General features: G+C 49.0%; 1 protein-coding gene across 1 annotated transcript; it reads left to right on the top strand.

The window, feature by feature from the left end:
* The first annotated feature begins 162 nt into the window (after window positions 1–162).
* LOC141969738 (uncharacterized) lies at window positions 163–24161 on the top strand. The gene is made up of 13 exons (XM_074925816.1): window positions 163–295; window positions 2389–2509; window positions 3654–3776; window positions 3866–3907; window positions 9776–9869; window positions 10621–10746; window positions 11314–11445; window positions 12631–12783; window positions 14081–14278; window positions 14910–15069; window positions 17431–17637; window positions 20102–20242; window positions 23395–24161. Exons 7-13 carry the CDS (start codon window positions 11353–11355, stop codon window positions 24159–24161), a joined length of 1719 nt encoding a protein of 572 aa, XP_074781917.1. The 5' UTR covers window positions 163–295; window positions 2389–2509; window positions 3654–3776; window positions 3866–3907; window positions 9776–9869; window positions 10621–10746; window positions 11314–11352.
* Window positions 24162–24332: the final 171 nt, after the last annotated feature.

The following is a 24332-nucleotide window of genomic DNA, read 5'->3' as shown; positions in this document are numbered from 1 at the left end:
CCGCCGGCGAGCCCCGTGCCCGGGACTGCAGCTCCCAGCATGCGCCGGGAACCAACATGGCCGCCGGTGAGCCCCGTGCCCGGGACTGCAGCTCCCAGCATGCCCCGGGGCACCCGTTCCCGCGGTCTGACCCTGCGCGGACACCGTCCCCCGGCCCGGCCCCGCCCCCCAGCCCCATGGCCGCCTCCCCGGGCTGCTCCGGCCGGTGGAGCAGGGGAGAGGCGGGGGAAGAGTTGCAGGAGAAGAAGAAGAAGGAGAAAGAGAAGAGGAGGGAGGGACAGAGCGGCGGAGAGAGGTGGGACAGGGCGTTGGGCTGCTGGAGAGGGACGGGCGGTGGGCAGAGGGATGGGAAACGGGCAGTGGGACGAGGAGAGGGGGGGGAGCTGGGCAGGGAGTGGGGGAAGGAGAAATGCTGGTGAGGAGCCGGGCAGAGGGGCAGAGCGGGAGGAGGGTGGAGGGGAAGGGGACAGCGGGTGCAGGAAGGAAGAGAGTGGTGAGCCTCAGGACGGAGGGACAGCGAGAGGAGAAGGGCAGGAAGGAGGACAGAGGGACGGACAGACACAGGCAGGGCGAGTGAGCGGGCCGGGGGGCGAGAGACAGCAAAGGCAGCAGCAGAGTGGAGGGACAGAGACATGGGACAGGGAGCAGGAGAGAGGGACGGAGGGGAGAGCAAGGGAGAGGCAGGGACAGAGAGCAGGGCACGGAGCAAGAGAAGATGGAAGCAGTCCCAGGAGACTGAGAAACAGGGTGTGGGTCAGGACAAGGGTCCGAGAAGGACACAACAGCGATGGCCTCCGGGATGGAGATGGAGGAAGAGCAAAAGGGGATGGGGGGCAGAACCGAGTCCCAGAGAGAGGGCCCAGGCAGCTGAGCAGGGGAGACAGGGGGGAGAGAGGGGACAGACTGCAGGAGAGAGAGGGAAAATAAGGCCAGGAAGCAGCACCTGGTGACAGAAAAAAGAGGACAGGGAGCGGAAGAGAGAGATGTGGAGAAAGGCAGAAAATAGCAACAGGCTATATCATGTCTATAAACTATGACAAAGGTGTTGGGGGCACCAGTTACCTGGAGGGATACTGAATGTTATGTGTAATCTGTAATTTTTAATGTACTATAAAGTGAGTAATCCAAACTTGTTTTCAAAGATTTGAATGATAAACTGTAAGCTATTGATCCAGCATAGCATGAAACAGACCTGTACCTGTTAGCAGGAACTGCTTGCTTCAACTTTTTTCTTAGAGTTACCGATGAAATGCTACATCTAGTGCCAGAGGAAGAGAAGTTCCTGCTCACGCTCCCTGCAATTAAACTGTGGGCAAAATATGGATAAGGTGATTGTTCATAATCTTTAAGCTTTTCAGAGACACCTCATGCTGAAAAGATAAGACCGTTGGAAGTACTTCAGCTTTGGATAGCCGTTTAAGTGACAGTTTTCAAACAAAGCCCTGTTTTTTAGTTTAGATTCAAGGTCTGTCCATGGGGTGGAGTGGGTGTGTTTTTTAATGGGGGTAGAGTGGGGAGAAGAGGGGAGTTCCTGCAAGACAAGGTGCTTTACTGCTTATCAGGAACCTGACTACAGATTGTAAAAAAGACAAGTTAATATAAAAGCTTGATCCATAGGGAATAAGAAAGTATTGTTTGGGTATGCGTCTAGAGCAAGTGCTAGAAGAATGACAGAATTTTTTTCTTAAGGGACGTTGGAGTGAAGCAGTAGCTGTAGCAGTGTAGGCAAATTTCAGAGTAGCAGGATTTTGGGAAGTGGTGTGGGAATGATCCTTTTTCTCATCGCTGTTAAGGACCAACAGTTTTGGCCTCATGGCACTGCAATAACAACTGACTTTGAGGCTGAAGTGTAGTGAGTATTCTGTAGATTGTGAAGTTGGTGCTGCAAATTTGAAGGAATATCCTTGGGTATTGAAAGACTGCAGGCTAACTCCAGTGTATCCGCTCTGGGACAGGGCATTTTCTGCAGCCTGCTGGGATTTCTTGGTGGGCTTTCCTGGGCAATGCTGGTAGCGAGAACATGTCTGCTCTACCCAGATGCTTTGGCTTCTGCTCTTGTGAACAAGTTCTTGTTTTTTTGTCACAATAGTAAGAGCTATTGTTTATTCTAATTTGCAGCAGGAAGTAACACTTCTAGAGGTAGTTCTTCATAAAAGGTTTATGTTGACAACATTTAGTCCTACCCTGAATTACATGGCAGTTTTAGATGGACGGTTACTGGCTTTTCTTATAGAGGGAATGGCCAAATCCTGCGCTGCTGACACAACCCAAAGACAGCAATCTTAATTTACCACGGTGGGACCCTAGGGTGTGTAAACATTGACTTCAAAAGCCTTTAAACTTTTTTCTAACCTGTTGATACTGAGCACAATTGTTTTAACATCCCAGGTGACCCCCTCAGACCAGTACCATGTAATGGGGATCCTCGGCCCAGGCTCTCCACAGCAGGACACTGCACACACGGGATCTGCATCAACGACAGCGGTAACGGGAGAGGAGATCAAACATGGTAAAGTCCTTCCTGTGCTTGTTAAGTGATTTAAAAATGTAATCCTTGCTATATGAAACCACATCATCTGAATTGGTACCTAAGCACAATTCACAAGTGAAACGGTCCTGCCAGCATAGCGCTTTTTGAGCAGCAACAGTTCAGTGTTTCAAGCAAGAAGACATCAGAGCAATTAAAAAGGGAAGAGTGAACATGTATCTGGAAAGACAGTGCCTGGAGAGGCAGTTAATTTGGAGGAAGGAGAGATTGGAAGAGATCTCCAGGTCCATCAAAAGCTGCCTGAACTCCATAGTAAGCAATGAGGGGTTGGCTGGTTGCTTCCTCCGATTCACGGAAACAGACTCTACAACTCGAATAGAGTTATACAGCAGGTATGTTTACTCCAGGGTGCGAGGAGATTTTTCTCCAGAAGGTTGCACTCCGACGGCACATTTTACCAAAGCTTATAGACTGTGCATATACATATTAATTGGATTACATAGCACAAATATCCATATGCATAAGTGAGGCTGGGTTAGTTCTAGAGGCTGGTGTCAGCAGTTTCTCTTTGCACCTGCCCATTGCCTCCTGGGGGGCGTCTCTGGGGGTCTGTTGGCGGAAGGCTCATAGTCTTTCTCACCTTGTACTTTTCCTCAGAGATTCTCTTAGCCAGTTTCTTGAACAAGCAGAGTGGTTCCAGAAGGTTTGCCACCTCTGTCTTATCTAAAACCACCAGTATACTAGTTCTACCACCCATACATGGCTACTACATCTACTCTATCCACTACAAAACCAAACTTGTTAGAGGGCATCTGCTTTCAAAGGACATGTCTCTTATTTTTGCTGAACACAGTGGCCCTTGGTAAGCTTTCACAGAACTGTCAGGGCAAGCAGGATTATTAAGCAATATTCAGAAATCATTACAAGTTGCTATAAGTAAATAAGTTGCCAAAGCAGGTGGTCATTTCCTTGTATCACCTCCTTTCTTTATTTCCCTTGGAAGGCTGTTGCAGCACCCAAATCTTCTAAGCATTAAGAAGTTTTCTTCCAGTTTGCAGCTTAAAGTTACTCAGGACCAGGCAGTACACATTTTTTCTGGTGCTCACACCCTTCAATCTTAGTAACTGTTCTCCCTAAGTGTTATTTCCCTCTCCTGCATTTACAGGAGTCACCCCACTCTTCTCCCACTTGCTTTCCTGGCCCGAGCAAATCCGGCACTCCTGACGTCAGCCCTCACGTCCGCCTGCCATGTACCTGCGATCCTTGAGAAGCGAACCTGACCCCAGAGGTCTGGGTTTTCCCACTGTGTGTGGGGGAAACAGCCTGACCCCTGGTTGGTGGCAGCAGGGTGTGATACTGGTTCTCCTGTCTCTGCAGATCCCAACAGAGAAAAGAGTTTTGGCTGGACGCCATCCTCAGGTGAGTCCCGCTGCAGTAGCAAAGCTCTGGTGCCAGCGTGTCCGTCGGTGGGATGCTCCAGCTGAGCTGAAAGGCAACTCGAGAGCTGGGGGAGAGGTACCCCCACTGCTGGGGCAGCTGCAGGGCAGCGCTGGCCGAGTTGCTCAGCCTTGTGTTGGTAAAGTAACACCAAGCTGATCCTGCTGCCACCATTTGCTCCTTTTGTGTCTGGATTTCTCCTGATGTAAATGGTGCTGGAGGGGCTGGCAGGGGAGAGAGCAAAGGAGGAGGAGGCGAGTAGTGAGGAGGTGTTGAGTAGCGAGGAGGAGGCGTGTAGTGAGGAGGAGGAGGGTGTGGTGATCAGTGGAGGCGATCAGGGAGGAGGAGGCGGCGGCGAGCAAGATCAAGGCCATGGCGAGCAGCGGCGGGACATGGCAGCCAGTGCCACCAGCAGCTCCCAGGCGCGGCCGGAGCCAGACCCAGACCCAACAGGCTCCTCGGCAGAGCTGCCTCTCGCTGTGCCCGGAGCGCTGGCCCTTCGACCTGAGCCACTCGCCGCCGTGGTGAGTGGGGCTGAGGGGGCTCCGGGGACCTGGGGATGGGCTTGGGGGGCTCCAGGCGGGGCGCTCAGGAGGGCTCCAGAAGGCCCAGAATCGCTCCGGGGGGACTGTGGAGGGCCCAGGGCTGGCCCGGGCAGGCTCTGGAGAGCAGGGGTGTCTGGGGGCCGGTCTGGTCACTGTCCCTCCCGCGCAGTCCTGGGCAGTGGCAGCAGGGGGGACATGGGGGCCGTGGTGCAGTCAGGGTCACCCCTTGCGCGTGAACTGGGTTAACTGGGCAGCCGTGCTCGTTTCCCAGCCTCGGCCTTTCGATTCTGTAAGAATAACGATGCGGAATTGAGCACCGCAAACAGCTGGAAGCCCTGAAGGTGTTTCCCGGCGCTCGGTGCGGGCAGAGCGGTGGTTCTGGCTGCGAGGTTTGGTTGGGGGGAGCCGTCGGGCGCAGGCCGGCGCCTTGAACCCGGCTCCTCTGCGCATCCCGGGCCCTTGCGCCGTGGTGACGGCGTGTGCTGGGAGCGGGGCCGTGGCCTCAGGCCTTCCCCTTGTTGTTGTCCAGCTTCAGAGCTGCAGGTTGTGAGTGTCAGCGCAGCCAAACAGTGAGGTTAGACAAAGGTTCAAGTCAGGTGAGACAAAGAGTAAAGAAGTAGTGTGAAGCCTGTGAGACAAAACCCAGGTGGATGTGAGCCGAGCATCCGTGGGGCAAGGTGAGCAGTGGTCTCTCTGAGGTCAGATGGTCAGGGCTGAAGGGGTCCTGCAGATTTTTCAGCAAAGATACGAGGTGATTTGGAGAGACTGTGGCCTCTCCCTCCCGTGGCTATGACTTGAGTAAAACGGTACGTGTGCTTCAGGGTTTGGTGGCCTTGGAAGAGACCAGTTAATTATTGTTGGGCTCCAAAGCCCCATCAAAATGTCGCCTGCTGTCTCGGGTCAGTTTGTTCAGTAGCCGTGTCCCGGCGTGGTTTCTGACAAGCCCGGCAGTAGTAGTCGAGGTTAACAACTGTGGAAGCCAGGGCAGTTCCTCGAGGTGAAGTCCCTGAGGCGCAGTGCGGGGCGGCGGGTGGCCCAGCCATGGGCAGCGGCTCCCTCTCGGAGCAGGAGGGTCAGTGTACATGTGACAGAGCCCTGGCTCCTCACACAGCACCAGCCTCCTTTTGTGGAGACAGGGGATTGTTTTCCGGGCTTTTCATCTTCTGAATAGTTGGCCTGGGAGAGAGAGGAACCCGCTGGCCCTATCCGCTTAGCGTAAGCTTGGAGGCACCAAACAAAATAAAGATTTTTGCTGTATAGTGTCATAAAGGCAGCAGTTACCTTCTGGATGCCTGTACTAGCATGTAGATGGCAAAATCCCGTTCTCTGTGATGGGCTTGCACCATCTTCTAAGTCCTAAGCCCACATGGGCCTGTTAGGCCATTCCCAGCGGGGACTCACAAAGTCCTTACCATCAGGATTTAACGCCAAATCCCAGTTCTGCAGAGAACCACCTTGCCAGCATCGGCTTCCCTCTCTGGAGACTCTGACAGCATTTTATTGTGCAAGTGGGACCTAGGTGATGGTGGCTGAGGAGTTTCTTAGGGAGGGAATGGCAAGCAGGTGCCGGGTGCCTGGAAAGTCTCCTCAGAGGAGTCTTTGCTCCCCAGCGGAACGCACTGGGCCAGTGCCCCTGCCTTGGGGGACTTTGAACTTGCTGTTTGTGGTTGACAGCCTGTGGTGAGACTTGTCCTGCCTGAAAGCCGGACGAGCCTTTCTTGTTCGTGTCCCAGCAGACACGGTGTGAGATCCAGCAGGTTGCTGGGGTGAGGAGTGGTCTCCCCCAGGGCAGGGCTGGCTGGCTGAGGGGCAGAAAGCTCCAGCTGGGGCGTACGACACTGGGGCTCCGGTTCCCCGTGACTCCACCAGTGCGGAGCTACAGCTTTGGGGCTCTCTTAGATTATGCCTCTGGGGAGCAGTCACTGATTTAATTGCCCTGTAATTATTAACTGCAAAGATTTGCTTTACAAAACTGACACGGGATGCCTGCTGTGACTTTGTCTTGATATCCTTTCAAATGAGCAAGAGCAGTCTTAAAAATCATTGTGATACACAGCCCTGGCCCTGAGTACAGTGTGTTGTGCACTGCAAGGTGAGAAAAACCAGATACTGGTAATAAATAATAGTGGCAGTGATACTACAATGCAAATCCTGCTGAATACGGAGTTCCAAGTGGAAAGTTCCTTAATTGTCTAAAATCCTGGTCATCAGCTCAGCTCTGGTTTGTGTTTGTTTTTGTAATCCCAATTTGCTCTGTTTCAGTAGAATGGCCAGTTAATGCAAGGGATATGTAAATTGGGGAATATTCCTTTTTCGCATGGTATATGGTCCCTCACTTCAACATTCTAGACAGGTGAGAAGCAGAGATAATTTTGATGGTGACCTTTTCCTTTGAAACTCCAAAAATCTAATCTTTAATATAAAGTATATTCTCATCTACGATAGTAAGCAAGGTAAAGAACATTTATGGTTTAAAAAGTGGATGCCCATTGAAAAGGTATTGCTAAAAGGGGATGTCACCACTTCTCAGCAACTCTGTAGTAAAAGTGCTACATCTGGAACATCCCCGCTGAAGAATTTTGAGGAGATTGCCTCATTTGAGTCAGTCTTGATTTGGTATGAATTTGGGGAACTGGACTCAAATTTAGGTGCAGGTGAAGGAGGATTTTCAGCAAATTAAAAAAAAAAAGAATCAGGAACAAACAGTGTACATCCAAGCATTTTAAATCACCTTAAATGAAATTACTGAACTATCAGTGATGTGAAGTTACTGTCTGTGATACCAGAGAAACAAATGCGATACTATTTTTTAGAAGAGCTTCGACTCTCGTCCTGGAGGCTACAGATCAGTCGGTCTAGCTTCTGTGCTAGGAAAATTGTTCAGCAATTCCTGTAAATACCAAGTATTTGTAGAGAGAAGAAGAAACAGGATAAACAGCAGAGAAAAAGGAGTCCCAGAAATAAAAATTTTAAAAAAGACTTTTTGGGCTTACTATGATACCGCTGTAACAAACATTTTGTACAGTACTGTTTAAGACTGATTCTCCTCCTTTGCTGTCTGTTTTCCTAACACACATTTTTGTCAGTTCTGCACTTATATTTCTTGTAGAGGATTTAGGGGTGACATTCGTATGTAGCTCTTAAATATTTAAATCTCTGGAAGAAAGCTTCTCAGACATGAACTTCTGTTTTCCCTTTGCTGACAACATGTGCAGGAGCAGAGGACTAAATGAGACCAGGGGTCGGCTTTGCTCAAGAGCTTGTTTCTGACAGTCATGGAGGTAGGAAATCCGTGACGTTTCTCCGATAACTTGCTCTTGGGGAGGCGCTGCACAAGCCCCAGGCTGCGTTGCTCTGTGGAGCCAGCAATGAGCCCAGATCCGTGCTGCGCGGGTGCCAGCGCCCGGCGTGTTCCGTGCGGTGGCCCTGTGCCGCTCTCCTGGGCGAGAGGGGCCTTCCCTGGCAGAGAGCTCGGGCTGCCCGCCGCACCGTGCCTCTGCCGAAGCCCAGGGCATCCAGCTGCCTTCTTTCCAGCGGTTTGATGGGTCTTGGTTGAGGCCCCAAACATTTCCTCCTTCCCTCCAGTACCTTTTTGAACCTTGAATTGAATTCAGCATTTTTGAGGACCAGCCCGTTCATCATTTAAATGAGAAAATACAGGTACAGACTTCTTTGAAACTGAAGTTACTACATCCCTCTGCTCAGGTGGGAGTTGCATTTTAGCTGCTTTTATGGTCCCTGAAATATTAGATGGAAGGAAGTCAATGAAAAGGAATTGGATTGACTTTCTCCTCTGCTGCTGTATGCAGCTGCCAGGTGATAGCATGAGTCAATCCTCAGCAGAACCAATGTAATCTGGTGGTTTCAAAGCGAATGCAAGCAGTGGATTCAAAAAGTAATGTAGAACAGTTACTGTAGTACCGGTGTTTCATCAATGTGCATAACAGGGTGAACTAACTTGTTTGTTTAAAGTTTAATTTATTGTTGGTAGGCTACCTGTGAGATTCTTGGGAAAGCGCAGATAAAATTCCTGTAAATCCATGATCTCTTTGGGTTTTTTGGTTTCTTTTGTTTAAATTGTTTGTTCTTTTGTTGAGCACACCTTTGTGTGTGGTAATTCAGCATAGCAACAGACATTTATCTTGAATTATCCTGTTGAAAGGTGTGTAATACAGGTACAGTGGAATTTAAATGTAAAGCCAAAGGAAGCAAAGGAGTTCAATCTCTTGTTGTGTAATTAAAACACAACCTGCCTAGAGAGCCCAAAGGTCAGACTGAACGTATTATGCAATAAATTTATGCGCTCACAAATGTGAGCGGACTTAGAGTATTAAAAACTGAAGCCTACTGTCACTTCCTTGGTTATTTCTCCTGTCTTCCAGAGGGTGAAGTCAAATAAGGTTGTATTAAGAACTACTTAAAACTGTGTCTGCTAATTATGGATGCTTCAGCTTTTGTGTTCGTTCAGCTCATACCTGAGGTTGAGTTTTTGGAACCTCTGCTCTTTGGTAGCTGTGATGGTTCAGCTCTGTTGGCTTCCCAGGGATGCAGGACGTGCCTTGGGTAGAGCAGGGGAGGGTCCTGCTTGGATGGGCTGCGTGGTCTGGTTCTTCCTTTGTTGGTCTTACAGCTTCTCACCAATAAATAGGAGAGAGGTGAATTTGTTCACTTTGGATTGTTCAAGGTACGCATTAGAGAACCTTGAGCATATTGACATGGGAACTGGAAGAGACTTGAGGAGGCCTTGCATTCATTTTTGTTGCTCTGGATACAGAGGAGGACTTGGCACCCCTGTGCCAGGGCTCTGGGAAGGGGAATAGCCCAGCAGAGAGGAGCCCGGCCCAACCCTTCTGGCCTCTACAGCAGGGCAGTCCCGGGAGTCTGCTGGACCGAACAGCCCTTCAGAGTGGGGGCAGTGCTGTCTGGTCGGTCTCTCTCAAGCCTCGGAAGCGCGCTCTAAAATCTCGGAAGAGTCCGTTATCCGAGGAGGCTGTTGCGGGGGTTGGTCTTGGAGGAGACCTCCAGGGCTGGGCTCTGCTGGAGCCTGTGCCTTGGTGGTGCTACGCCGTTCGGTGCTGAGCTGCTCTGTCTGCTGTAGACGTCCCTTGTTTCTGACGGGAATCCTCCGGAGGCCGTAAGATGTTGCTTTTACATAATCTGATGGGCATTTACCTGGCAAAATGTTGGGCATGGTTCAATGAGACAGCATTTTGTGCAGCAAACGATTGGGCAGGTCTTTGTAAATGAAGCTGTAATGATTTGGCTGTCAAGGGACTTATATGCATCTGTATTGCTTTTATTTCAGATTACTGAAAACCTACGACAGACTGAAGGACAAACACTTGACTAAGTACGTCAGCAATACCTGGATAAGACAACATCATCAGAGATCAGGACTGGTGAGATTGAAAAATTTCCTTTTCTGAGAAAAAAAGAAAAGAATGAATTGTTTCTCTTAATATTGCACAAGTCAAATCACTGATAGTCCTGTTGTTCATTTCTTAGAAGTATGCGTTGTCATTGGTAAGAATTTGACCAGCCAAACACGTGCAATTCTGCTGTGCCAGATCAAAGCCACACGATCCCAAAGTTCTCCCCTACACCGTATCCCGCAGCAGCATTGATTCTCTTAGGTTACTGTTTCTCTTAGGTTTTTAAAATGTGACATCTAAGCATCTTTGACTCTAATAGCTGTTTAAATAGGTTCAGTGTTATTTTTTTAAAAGACTTCAATGGAAAACTGAAGGATTTGGTCAAGGTGAATGTGCTGGACATTTTGAAAAATACTTATGCACTCCTGGGTGTGACTCTGCTTAGCACAGGCAGATGCAACCCCTACGCAGTAGGAAGGCAAGTATTTAATTGCCCTCCGCTGACTTGGGCAGCGGCCCCTGAAGAGCAAGGCTGAGCCCACAGCTTTTAGGAAATGTGACTGGGGCTCTCCTGCCCTCTTCAGTTGGCTGATGGGGTCCCCGGGGTCAAAGAAACGACAATTCTGTGCTCGGAAGGTGAGTTCCAGCACCGTGGCAGAAGCAGCGGTGGTAACTGACTGGGAAGAGAAAGTAGCCTTTCTGGGGAATTGGGCTCTGTTTAAAAACACACCCTGTCCTGTCTTGTCCTTCTTAGTTACATTCTATTTGTTTATGGCAGATCTCGGGGAGTGGAAGAATCCTACCTGAGAAGGAATGCCAGCTGAATACTATAGAGGAGGAACACCTGAGATACACACGGGAGGGCCTGGCTGGCACCGTGTTTCGTAAGGCCCTTGGCATAGAGGTATGCATTGACCAGGACACAGGAACCTGGCTGCAATTAGCAGAGTAATTTAATCCTCAGCTCACACGTTCAGTGAATTTGGCTGAGTAGCTAATCTGAAAGAAAAGAAGAAAGACAGATGACTGAGCAAGGGAGGATGAGAGACAGAGCTGTCTGTCTGCAGAAGGGTCGTCAGCCCAGTGTGGGGCTTTTGAAAAGAAAAGGGAGGGAGGGGCAGCAGCCAGAGCAAGGAAGTGTCAGATGCACTCAGATTTAAGAGACCTTCAGCCAAGCCAAGAATCAGGAGATACGGAGAAACAGGCAGATGATTGAATTTAGGAGGATCAGCAGCTGGAGAGGACTGCAGGGAAATGAGTCAGAGGTGGGAACAAGTCTTGTCCCTTGTCTCTCTCCTTCTCCCCGTGATTTCCTTTCCTTCCTTAACCAGGCGTCCCAGTGTCACAGCTGTCCAGTGAAAGACAGCTGGCAGGCAAGCTCAGACGTTGCTGTTAGAGCTGGCAGGCCGATGCTGATGTGCTTCTTTCCCACAATTTAGTACCTCAGAGACATAAATTTCTCTTCTTTTAGGCGGGACCATCCAGAAGACCGGTGGGAAATGCCAGCTTTATGCACTCCCCTCATCCACCACCCGGTCCAAGAAATCATCGTGGGCTCTTCCCTCCCCTTGGCAGAGAAGCAACTGGTCGCTCCCAACAACAGGTGAGTTTTAGCAGCCACCCCGAAGGCGCTGGCGTGAGCACACAGAGCGCAGGCGTGCACGTAGGCCTGTGAGGTCTGACTGCCCCATCCTTCATCCCCTGGGGCCAACCTCCTGTTTGCAGGGTTGTCTCATTAGAGAGAAGTCTGCAGAAGCCGATGCTGCAGGAATGGCACATCAGAAAGTAGAAAAAAAAAAAATCTTTGTGATAAACCTGCTTTAATCCTTCCCTTTTCTCTGCCTTGTCGCCCAAAGCTAGGCCGGTGTCAGTACGTTAAGTATTGTTAATGGGTGCTGCGGCTGTAGGTGCGTTCACACGCATTCTAAAATCCTGAGAGCAATGGAGGTCTTTTAGAAAACAGAGGTGAAGGGGTGAAGAAAGATGAAAGCTCATGCAGAAGGCTGTGCTTTGGAGCTCTGGCTCAGAAACCTCTTCCTCTCTGTTAACAGGCAGAGAAGGAATGTTAATATACTCTTGAAATATAAGGATACTAACGTCTAAGGTCAGAGGCCAAATATATGGTTCAGTTTTCACCGGTTCTCGATTTCAGTGATGATCATGGGTGCAGACTGCAGTGAGATTTTCAGTCCTGAATAACCTCCTCTCCAGAAAGAGGACACTTGGGCCTGTAGTTGTGTGTGGTGGTGGACATCGTCACATCAACACTGATCCAAGGAGTCTGCCTGTTCTAAGGCAGCAAGTTAACTCGGATAAACAGGTTTTTAACTTGGTGTTCTGAGGGGTATACAAAGAAAAGCTGAACTAAAAAAGTCACAAAAATGCAGAGTATTGCACAAAAATAGGCCTGCTTTGGTGGTGCGTTCTCTCAGTGTGCGTGTGCTGAAGGCACCAAAAGGCAGCACGTGGCTGCGTTCCTGTGAGTGTCTGTGAGCTCACGTGTTTGCTTCAAGGCTGCACTGTGAAGAGACAGTAGCAAAACCTGGATTTATGGTCAAGAGTTATTCTGGATGCTCCAGTATTTGGATGCTTAATGAAAGATGCCTAAAGGGGCCTGGCTCTTTGGAGGCAGACTAGAAAATGTAATTTCCTGAAGGTACCTGAGAATCACTCATCACTTCCAAATATCTCAATCGGTGCTGGTTTTTTTTCCCCCCCCTCATGATGCTGTTCTGCACTGGAAACTATACGCTGAGATTTTGTAGCTGTTTTCTCTATTCTGTTCTAGACTTCCAGGCGACCACATGCAGCTCCAGGGGATCTGCAGCACTCACTCCATTTCCCACCACTTCCCATCTGTGCTGCAGTGGGGGCTGTAAATACTTCAACATCTAAAAAGAAGTGCCTGGCACCTCAACTCAGTCTACAGCCTGCCAGCAGGGTGAGGCCATATTTCATTCTGAAAATAAAGTCCTTTTAGGGACAGCTTTATAATACTGCTTTAGTACTGTAGTTCCCAGACCTGGTTAGTGCAGGCAACATGCCTTCCAAATGGTGATCAGCTTTTATTTAAACTCTCCTTGTTAACCTCCCCTTAATTTTCAAGACATTGACTTACTGGTCTAATGCCCAGTTCTTGATCACAGTGAGGAAAAATGTGGTGGCTTATCTTTTATAGTATAAAACCTCTGCATGCATAATTTTCTCCCTCCACATAGACTATCTGTTATGTCGAGAGGGAGGCAGCCACCTGGTTAACACCAAGAACTCAGGAATATTTCCACAGAGCCTTACAAGTTTTCACCTTCATCTACAGCTGCAAAGTAACAAAAAACCTCCTTTATTTTTTCTTGTTACCATTCCTCCTGCTAAGTCACACTGGCAGGTTCAGAGAATGAGAGCTTTTTGGAGTAGCCAGACATGATCTTGATACATACACAGTTACTTTCAGGTGAGATTTGGGCTTTTTTTCTAGGAAAACATGGTGTAATTGGTTTTGTGTTAGGAGTTCCATGGGGCTGGAGGATTTCGGAATGGGGCTGTGACCGCTGCCTGGCAGACACTGGACGAATAGCTCCCTCCTGCATTTGCTCTTACTGTGATGGGCACCATCCTTTCTCCAAGAATTTGCCGGCACTTTCTGCTTCATGCTCCCTGCTGACAAAACAGCCGGATCAGTCACAGGTTATGCAGACATGATGCAGACCTCAGACCCAGAGCACACGATGTTTGTGGAATTTATTCTCTAGAGTTGCCTTTTGCTTTTCAGGGCCCTGGGCCTCTGTTTGCATTTCATCTGAAGGAGGACGAGACCTCCACTACAAATGGGAGAGAAGCGTTTTGAACCACATCTTGTGTAACTGATGCCAAATGACGTTACTATTGGGAGACCTTGGCTGCTTTGGAACTTGCTTGCCAGCGGAGGGAGCGCAGCAGTGCCGTGGGGTTCTGTCTGCTGGGGATCAGAACCCTGCACTACAAGCAGTACCCGGCTCACAGTGCTGTATATAGCTATGGGGGTGATGCTCCCAGGCAATCTGCCTGTTGCTTTGCAAATTAAAAGAAAGGGTTTTAGCACAGAAATCTTTTCCTGAACAAAATTGCAAGCACTCAGTTATGGAACTGTTCTAGAAGCATGTGTCTTACGAGGTGTAAAGAGCCATCAAACCATGGTTGGTTCAATACGCTCGGTCGCTGGTTTTGCATAACCTATTTAACCTGGTTATATGTTTTCACAGGAGGAAAGGAGCGAAGTAAAAGGTCCAAATGCGGTAAAATACATGACCAGTTTATCTCCCGTCGTTAACACCGGCCTGATACCGGCACCACCTCCACCCCAGCAAAAACGTGGAAACACAGTGAGAAGTGAGGTAACCAGAGGGAGAAAATTGTGTCCCGTCAGTGTGCCCACTGAGGCAGAGCACCCTCCGAGGAAGGTAAGTTAGCTCTGTCTACATCTCTGTTTATGTACAGGTCTATAATCTTCCTTGTTGGTGTATTTGCCTAATGCTGAAAGATGTGTCGACCTAGTTTGCATAAAGATTCACTGAATTTTTGAAAGAAATAAAATCCCTAACTATTAAAATCTGTAACTGCCACCCATCTCTGTATATACTAAAACATTTGGTGTTTTTCATCAGCTGGGGGAAAAAAGGTGCTTGAACAGAAAAACCATGGGATCTCTTACTTAACACCTTCTGGTGTAGTCAGTCTGATCCTGTCTCTGACCATGTCTGAAATGCCTTGAGCGTACGAACCTTCATCTGTTACACTAGACCTCCAGCCAGTTTTAACTCCTGTGAAGGAAATGGTAGGAACCCTGGATTGGGAGGCGCGATGTGGGTCATGGTCCCTGCAATTTTGGGCAATTCGATGCAGTGGATTTTCAGTTTGAAATCTTTTCCTGCCCTTCTGCATATTACAAATCAGTTCCCAATTTAAGCAGCTCAAGGCCTGTCTTAAAAGACTGGCAGCCTCAAGTGTACGGCACACATACATGCTCTTTGTGTTCACCTTCTGTTAGAGTTGGAAGCTGACTGCATTTTTTTTGTGTATTTCCTGCTACAGAATTCTGGCGTCGTCTCCAGGTCCCTGGTACGCAGCGGCGCGCGTGTCACCGTGGCCTTGGTGGGGAAAAATCTCTGTTTACCTGGCAAGGCTGCTGGGGACAGGCAGCACTGTGGAGGGGAGAACCTGTGTATGTACAAAGGCAGACTACTGGAAGGAGGTAAGGGTGCAGAGTCAAAGAATTCATATCGATTCTGGCAACGTCTTTTTTTCTTTTGGCTAAAATGTTGGTGTGGCATCAAAATGACTTCAGCTGAGCTCAGTCAAGATACATGGATCCAGGGATTTTTATACCATCTTTTATACCATCTGCCTCCAGACTAAATGTGGATCTACTGTTTCATGATTGTAAGTGAGGTTAGAGTGACTTCTGCAAATTATGGTAGAAGGAACTTAGAGAACTAATTTAACAAAATACTGTAGCATAGGTGAATTTCGTATAGAGACGTGTGGTTAATAAAGTAGTAGTAGTAGTAGTAGTGGTAGCAAACTGTCCTTAAATGGGGGTTGTCTCTTTCTGACTTGCTCCATCACATCATGTTGCTTATTACTCCAGAAGGAAAAGTGCATAATGGGAGCCCAATTCCCATCTCTCTGACGTGAGTGCAATCCCATAGCACCAGTAAAAGGTGAATTGTGTTCTGGGATCCTGGGAAGAGGCGATGGCTGGGAGATTGTCACTTGTGAGGAGGAGTGATTCCACCGATGACACCCCTCATTCCAGCTCACAGACCCCCTGTGCTGGCGTTTTCAGCGGGCGTGGGAAGATGGTGCAGAGCTCCCTGCGCTCCCGCCCGTCCCCGAGGCTGTGGGAGCACCGCGGCGTGCCCGCGGATCAGCTCATGGGCTGCTGGGCTGGCTCCCCGCTGTGTCCTCTGTGCCTGCCCCTCTTGTCCCCAGCCCTGCTCACAGGCCTGCGGGAGTGACCAGTGTAAAGGGGGTACAACCCCGTCCCCCCGGCATGGAGGGGGGTGGCCGCCTCGGTGCCCTCCCGCCTGGATGCCAAGCGGTGCCCTTGCAGAGCAGCCTGGAACGGCTCCAGAAGCAGCATCTTTCCGGTGCCCGGTGTTCCCTGAGCCCAGCCGCGTCCGTGCGGGCCCAGAGCCGCTGGTGCTGAGCTGTGCTCATCTGGAGCCTCGGCTGCCCCTGCCAGGGGTGTCCCACTGCGGGGGCTCTGACGTGCTGCTGCCCTGCACCCGGTGGGCACGTGCCAGGAATCCTAAACCTCCTGTGCACGATGCCCACTCTTGTAAGGCAAGGGCGGAGTTAAGTTTGTGGAGATGGGAGGCTCTGCTCTCTGTTCTGCTGTGGCTGTGAGTGCCCAAACGGAGTGGCTTGTCACAGGGGTGCCCAGCTTGGCACTCTGGGGCTGGAGAGAGACGGGGCTGTTCTGTAGGGAGGAGGTGGGGTATTACCCCACAGAAAAAAAAAATCTCCTTATTCCCTTAATTCTCATTGTCTGGGTAACTGTTTATCTGCCTAATTGGTTCTGCATCAGATACGCGTTATTTCTGTCCCTGGCATCTGTCACTTCAGTGTTTTAAAAGCACCGATCGAAAGAAAAAGAGGCGGGCAATAAAATCTGAAAGGTGAGAAGTGATGGCCATGAGGGACAGCTGGTGTGTCAGCGGTGGCAGCTCTCCTGCACCGTTTGGGTTTGTTGCCTCTCTGCTGCGCGCGCAGTGAGCTGGTGGTGGCAGTGGAATTACTGAATGTCACGGGGAAATCACTGACATCACCGTGCGCTGGTGCCTGGGGTTCCAACCGCGGCAGCTCGGCTGGGCAGGGGAGGATTCTTTAATGCGTACGCGTGGGGCCAGTCTGTACTACAGATGTGAGCAGAGCTGTCTGTGAGCTACTACAGCTTGTCAGGCTCGTGGCCTGGGATGGAATCCAGACCATGTTGGTGTGGAAATGGTAAATCTGTTGTAAGCCTCATTTGTATGAGGATTTCACGTGGGAGCTGAAGGAGGTACGGGAGCAGTGCGGTGGCAGAGTGTTCCTGCGCAGCACCCTTTGCCTGTATTGATTTAATTCATTCAGTTTGTAAGCCACTGCTTTGCTGATTAGCCATGTCAATCCACATTTGTCTTACTTTGTGCTGCAGTAGATATCTTTCTCCAGTTTTCTCTGTTGCGGGCATTTTTTCTTCATGGCAACAGTTTTTTCTCCTGTAACAAGAGACTGTGTGGCATTTTCTCTCTGAGTTTGCCCAGTTCTCAGTTTTTCTAGTCCTTTCAGTGGCTAATGGTTTTGTTTGTTGTTTTTAATGTGTTGACCACACTTGATGCATCATTCAGTAGCTTTAGTGCTTTTTGCTATGCTGTTTATGAAGAATACGATGCTTTTTTATGATAATGTGCTGTTACTCTTCCATCTGTGGTCCTAGATTCTCTCATGGCATTAAAAAGACAGAGCAAATGTACAGGCAAAAGGAGACTGATGAAGTTAACCTCTGCCTGCTTAAAAAGAACTTTATTAGTTGTGAATTCCGTCTCACAGTATGATTCTTGTATTTTAGAGTACGATGATGATATTGAAGCAGAAGAGAGACAGATTGACGATCAAATGAGTGGAACATCAGAGTCACCCTCAGGTGATGAAAAACCTGACTTGGACACTGAAAAGGAGAGTGAAACCTTATCAGAGAAGGCATTGGAGGTCTCTGACAGTGAGAAGGATGAAGATGATAAATACTCTGACAGTGACTTCTGGGACAATGAACAAGGTTAGATTTTTTCATACTGAGGCTTAAAGAAGTTGACCTGATGACTGTTTTACATTTTTTTATGCACGTTTTACATTTTGCGCGTGCCCGGTACATGTTAAGGGGAAAACACATGAAAAAGCATGCAATTCCTACTGAATTGGGAAAAGATAGCTGTTTTATCTGTTATTAATTCAACCATCCTCACTGAAATGCAGCAAAACCCACAGGCAGTGTAAGGGTGTGCCAGCTCACAGCAGACTTTGCTGAAGTGCACCGGTGCAGAAGTGGAGCTGGAGCCAGTCGGCAAATTAGCTCTAAATACTTGGGCAGATCAGCACTTAATGTCAGCGGTCACTGACGTCCGAGACCACTCACACCTTCGGAGGATAGGTGCTTTCACCTGAGAAGCCCCCGGCACACCCACCGTGCCTCCTGGTGGTTTAGCAGTGCTGTCTTTAATGGCCCCGAGCAGCCAGAACCTCGGCGGCGTCCCCTGCCGCACTGCTGGCCCGTGCTGGCCGAGGGAGGAGATGCCGTCAGCTCGGCTCTCCCTGCTGCCTGCCTGGGATTATCTTCATCAGTAATCCCATGGAAAACTCGCAGGCAAGTTCTCATTTCTTAGATGAACAGCAGCATTCCATTCACCACGTCGTTGCCTCTTCCTTGGGGCAGTGTTTTAGTTCTTCTTAACTTTTCTCCTCTATGGCTTTGTGAGATCCTGAGCTGACTTCTGTGCCTCTTGCTTGTCATAATGTACCAGGATTTCTCCATTTCCTGCTCTTTCAAAATCAGTTACTTTACATTCCTTACATTTGACAGTCCTAATGTGCAAACCATTTCTCGAGTTAAACGGAAACTTTCACATTTGGATTTCTGGGTGAATTAAGCAATGGCAATATTAAGCAATACAGCTCGTTGTGAAAAGGTTGCAGCTGCAAGGAAGATCCAGTCTTTTTACAGAAAGTATAAAGTCCACCAGAAATTCCAATTAGGTTTGAAACTTCCTTGCTTATAAAATCATTGCAGTGATCAAAAAGAATCTTAACTTTTGTTCTCTCGTGATAATGAGAAATAGCTTGTGATTCAGGAATAATCAGTACGATTTTCTGCTTGTTAGTGCATGGCATTATGAACTTCTCTGTGACTTTACTCAGCTGCCTCTCAAGCTCTAGCAGTGTGTGATGATCATTCTTTCTCTTTCCTATTTGTTGATTTTTGATATTTTCCCCTTTGAAATGAAATCTTACTACTTTTTTCCCCACCACTGAACAGAAGAGGTGGAGAGAAGGGATAAAAAAGATGTGGGTTTCTCCCAACGGAGTAGTAATAATAAATTCATGAAACATAAGAATTCATTGGTAATTTTGAGGGCAAGAAGAGCTTTCTGCTTGAATGAAGGACTCCCTGAAAGTAGTATAGGTGGAAATATTCCAAGCAGCGTTAGTAGCAACTACTAGTTCCATTTTTTTAGGAGACCGGTAAAGTGCCTAATAGCTCTCCACAGTGGAAGATGTTTCTGGATATTCATTATTTTAAAAGTTTTTCTTTAATTCAACACCATTTTTTTTAGCTATGCGTTTAGCTATGCGTTTTTGCACATCCTTAAGCAGGTCTTTTCCATTCTTTCTATTTACAAATTCTCCAAGACAACATGACCCCATTTCACTGTTGTTGGCTTCAGCTTTCATCTGCGTGTGTCCTGAAATTCCACATGCTCTGTACATTTATTGTGCTTTGAGGTCATCTGCCGAGCCTTGGGCCTGTAATTTTTTCAAAGAAATACTCGCTTAAGCTTAAGTATGTGTCTTAGTGTTGGTAGACCAAGATTTTGGATAGCAAGCTTTTGGGCATGGATGCTACGTTTCTGTGTTTCAGCAATCAGTACACTAATCCTCTTGTAAGCTATGAGTGCTGCTTTGGCAGAAATAACGCGCTAATAGCAATGGGATCTGGATCTTTATGAGTGCGTGTTGTGGACAGATTTTGTCTCATCTTAGTTCAGCATATGATGACGCTTGTTCAAGAGTGTCTGAACCCGTTGGGCCCCTTGGGTCAGTTCAGCCAGCATACAGAGTCCAGAATAAAATCCAGATAACTGAGGTGCCACAGATGTGACTTTTGCATACAATATTATGAGTCGGACATAAATAAAGAGCGTGTAAGAGGGACCTTGGCATTCAAATCCCTGTGGACCATAAGCCTGTGAATGAACTGGGGAGAATCGCTGACGGTTCCCCTGGTGCAGTGTGTAATCTGCACGTTGGAGTGGTTCTGTCTGTTTGTACTCTCGTCAGTGTCTGGGAGCGGTGGTGTTTTCTGGGACTGTGAACACACCTCCTGTCACAACAGAGGCGCGAGTCCGGGGCAGGCTGGAGGTGCCAGAGTCATTGCCAGGTGGTGGCTGCCCAGTCATTTGTGCCTCACGCCTTTTGCTTTTTAATGGCTTCTCTTTCCGGCTTCCTCTTTTGTAACTTTGTGATAGTTCTTGAAGATTGCAGTCCAGTCCAGGTGGAAACAGCAACGGCACCTGGATGTGGTCGTCACGTGTATTCTGAACCTGATGACTCCTGTCCAGATGTGGAAGAAGAGGTCCTAGAAAGTGGGGAGTATGATGCCAGTGAAGGTGAGGTTGGCTGTTGAGCAGGGATGAAATCTGATTCATCTGAAGTCTTTTTATAGAAGTGCTTGCCCTTTCCCTTTCCTTGCTAGTCTATCAAACCCTATGTCTGCTCTTTTCTCTCCTAACTTGTACAAAATTGGGTGGTGACTAGCTGGCTTCTGCAGTCATGTGTAGTTAACCTGTATTACAGTAAACAACTGCTTTGTTGGCAGCTGTAATGGTCCTAGGAAAAGAATCCAGGCCATGAAAAACTGGGTGCCAGTCAAGAAAAGAGCTGTGGAAAGCAGGAGTCTAGCGAGTTTCCCTTTGCTTCCAGGTAGCGCAGGGGCTCCTGGGGAGGTGAATGTCCAGGACAGGCAGGGTGGGACTGACAGATGGAGGGCAGCTGAGCTGCAGCCTCCATCTCCGTGCTGCGCCCCGTTTGTCTCCCAAGCTCATCTCCTGGTGAGCAGTTGGCCTAATTGGCAGTGAGGAACCTTCAGCTCGGTCTTGGTTCCCTCCAAGAACGTTTCTGGTCCCTGCAGCCTGAGCCATTCATTGCTGGGAGCGTGGTCTGCCCGACAGAAGAGCCTTGCCTGTCACCCGGGGGGTGTTCCAGCCAGCCATCCTGCCGCGGCCATCAGCCGTACCGGAAGGTCACCTTAAGCTTCCGCTCCCCAGCGGCAGTGAGTCTGAAAAGCGAAGAAACCCACAGGTTAAAACTGACTTCAGTCTGCACTGCTGCTCTTCCATTTCCTTCTGCCATCCTCTAAGGCTCTAAGAGCTGGCAGGAACAGGCCAACTCTACTGTTTTTAAATTGCAAGTTGCGCACGGTCTTGTACGTTGACACATTAATCCCGGGTGTTGCAAGTTTGTTTTTCTGGTCAGCTGGGAGCCTTTTGACCTCCTTCCTCTATGTAGCCTAAGAGCACAGTCTTGTAAGGTGAGTTGTCTTTCATCTGGAGAGTGTATGCAGGAGGCTGGAGGTTCCTTCTTGTCTCTGGTCTGTCAGCAATTGTCTTTTTCCTCAGTAATTCTTTGTCAGGTGAAACTCCTTCTGCCTCAGTCCCATCAGCTGACGGCAGACAAGAGTCGGTACCATTTAGTTTCAAAGCCTGGTGGTCTTCATGTGTTGGTCTTCACACGGATCCGTGTTTCTGATGCAGAGAGCAGGGTAGCGAAGATGTAGTTCCTGGGCAGCCCGACTTCTGTGGCAGTTGTCCCTCTGGATCGGGGTTGAAACCTGTTTGCTTCCCGGGGGGCAGGTGGTCTTTGGAAAGACCCGAATCTCCTAGTTGTTATCTTCTCAGGTGCCACGGTGCCTCATCTGGAATACTTTAATGCTGAAACAACCTCACGGTTGCTGTTATCATTCTGCCCAAGGCAAGACCTCACTTTACAGAAGGGAATACGTTGTAATCAGCAGCCAGAGTAAATAAACTGCTCTTTCTGCTAACGAAGCAGGTAAACAGGCAGACTATGCCATGCACCACACAGCATTTGGTTTCTTTCAGGCAAAGTGAACAAAGCATCTATTTTGCAGGGACCAGCAAAATCCATTACATTAGACTCAGTCCGGTATAAGCAGCTGGACAGTTTGGACACTGTACTTTTGTGGAGAGAGGAATATTTACTCTGAGCTGGGATGACAGTTTGGGATGTTTTCATTTTGTACCAAAACTTCCCTTGGAAAGTTTTAAAATGATTTCATGTTACTGATGTTGGTAGTAGACCTGAGCTCTCCCAGATTCAGGAGGTAGGGTTTTCAGTGTGAGTGGTGTAAAAGTATGGTAGTGATTGATAACTGCCTTTTTATATCTATGTAGATATATATATATAATATGTATAAAAGAAGAAAAAATTTAAAATATAAGGTACAGAAAGCTAGTAGTGAACATAAGCAACAAACCTGGTGCAAGATGCGTCTTGGACGAAGGCATGATTTCTTGTATTGCAAAATGTAGAGTTTTTAATTATAATTTTGAAGTGTGGTCCAGTGTTTAGCGATGTGGGGTCTGGTGGGAGGAAGCAACCTGCTGAGCTCTCTCCTCTCCTTCCCCATCCTCCCTTCTCTTTCTGGAAACTGTCTTCCCAGCCTGTCCTGCCTGCTCCTGGTTCCTGCACTGTCTGCAGCCACCTGGGCTCCTTGTGCACCTTCACTTCCCTCTGCGGAGACCTGGGAGCGAGTCGGGCCCGGCTCTGAAGGGCAGGAAGGGAGGGGTGGGCGCGGGGAGCAGCGGGGCCAGGGGGAGGGTTGTGGCAAGCCGGACACGAGCTCCACTCGGCTGGCAGAGATGGGCCAGGCAAATAGCGTCCTCGAGGCCTGGAGCCTTCTCTGTCTGCCGTCCAGAAAGGGGCTCTGGTTGCACAGTGGGTTGCGCCAGCAAGCAGCAGAAAGCAGTAACTGTGGGGTGCAGCAGCAGTGCAGGAGGGTAAAACAAGTCAAAAGGAGTGGGAGATGATTTGGGGCAAGACAGCCTTTGCACAGTTTGGGAAAGGTAGCTTGGGAAAGACGTTGCTCTTGTTCCTTGTGGTGGCACAAAACTTCTCTTTTCTTCAAGAACCGGAACGTGCCGTGTTTGTACAGAGCACTGGTGCAGCAGCACAGGCTGCCGGGGGGGCTGCCTCGGGACAGACCCCACAGCACAGAATTCAGTGAGGGCACTGCCGTGAAATTCCCAGCGGGCAGGAATCGACCTTGTGTTATTCCCCTGATGTAATTACAGAATCCATGGGAAGCAATTACACAAAGAGCTGAGTATTCTTTTTCCTGTGTGTGCGTATTTTACGTGAGCAATTTACCACCTATTTCTTAACTTTTGAACATTACTGCCAAGCTTATAGCTACTTCGTAGACACACCTGGGCTCCCTGCTAGGCAGGTGAGGGAAGGAGGGAGAGTACAGAGGGCAAGCAGAGCTGTCAGAGTTGAAAGATGGTCGGGCATCGGCATTTTGGCTTAAATTGGTTATGCCAGATGCCCGAACAGCAGCACTAGAAACGTAGTCAGAGCAAAGGTGCATGATGAGAAGCAGCAGAGCCAGCTGTCGTCTTGTCACCATGCCGATGGTCCCCTCATTGCTTGGGAGAGATAGCATCTTTAACAATAGCCCTGTAAACAGCCTTAACACTAACACAATTCTCAGTAAAACTGTTGTTTTGTTTATATTTAATAGCACCAGACGGAACTTTTGTGGCAGAAGGAAGAAGAACACTTGATGTGCAGGAAGCATCAGAAAAAGCGGGACGAGAAAGGACGATGCTAGGGGAGACAAAAGCAATTGAGGAGGCACATTTTGTTGAAGAGGAAGAAGTTTTCACCAAAGAGGCAGGAGAAGAAGTGGAATGGTTGGGAGACTTGCTGCCCGAGGACGAAGCAGTGGCTGTGCTGCAGGCAGAGGGTCAGCCTGTGGTAGAGGAATCTGCACCTGAAGAGAGTGCCATGGCAGAGGGAGATCCCAAAGGACAGGGGATAGGGAAAGGAAGGGCCTTTGGCATTGAGATGACACCTGGGGAACAGGGAGTTCTGGTGGAGGGGATGGAGAGCGAGGCAGAGCTCAAGGAGCGGGGAACTGGGGAAGAGGAGGTGCCAGGAGCAGGGGAATTGCTTGACGAGGAGGAAAGCAGAATGCAGCCCGAGGGACGGGGTGGGGCTGAGGAATGGTCTGAGAGTGATGAGGAGGAATCAGAAGAAGAGGAGTCTGACAGAGAGGAGGACATGGAGGAGGGAGATACTTCAGGGGAGGACGACATGGCAAGTGATATGTCTGAGTGGGAGGAGGACGGGGATGCGGGAGAATTTGAAGGGACAGATGTGAGGATTCCTTTTTCTGAAGAAGAGGAGGAGATGGACGAGGTAGGATTTGAAGGGGAAGATGTGCTTGGTGCTCTGTTTGAGGGAGAGGAGGATGGGATGAGGGAGAATTTGAAGGGATGGATGTAGCGAGTCCTTTTTAGGAAGAAGAGGAGGACATGGACGAGGGAGGATTGGAAGGGAAAGATGTGTTGGTGCTCTGTCTGAGGGAGAGGAGCACCTGCAGAAGATGTATTTTGCACGGTAGGACGATGCGGGGGTGGCCAGAGCAGAGTCAGGAGGTGGAGGCGAGGCCATGGG

Source organism: Athene noctua, chromosome 23, assembly GCF_965140245.1.
Source record: "Athene noctua chromosome 23, bAthNoc1.hap1.1, whole genome shotgun sequence".
In the NCBI taxonomy this organism is placed as follows: Eukaryota; Metazoa; Chordata; class Aves; order Strigiformes; family Strigidae; genus Athene; species Athene noctua.
The sequence above is the reverse complement of the archived record's forward strand: the minus strand, read 5'-3'. Positions and strand labels throughout refer to the sequence as shown.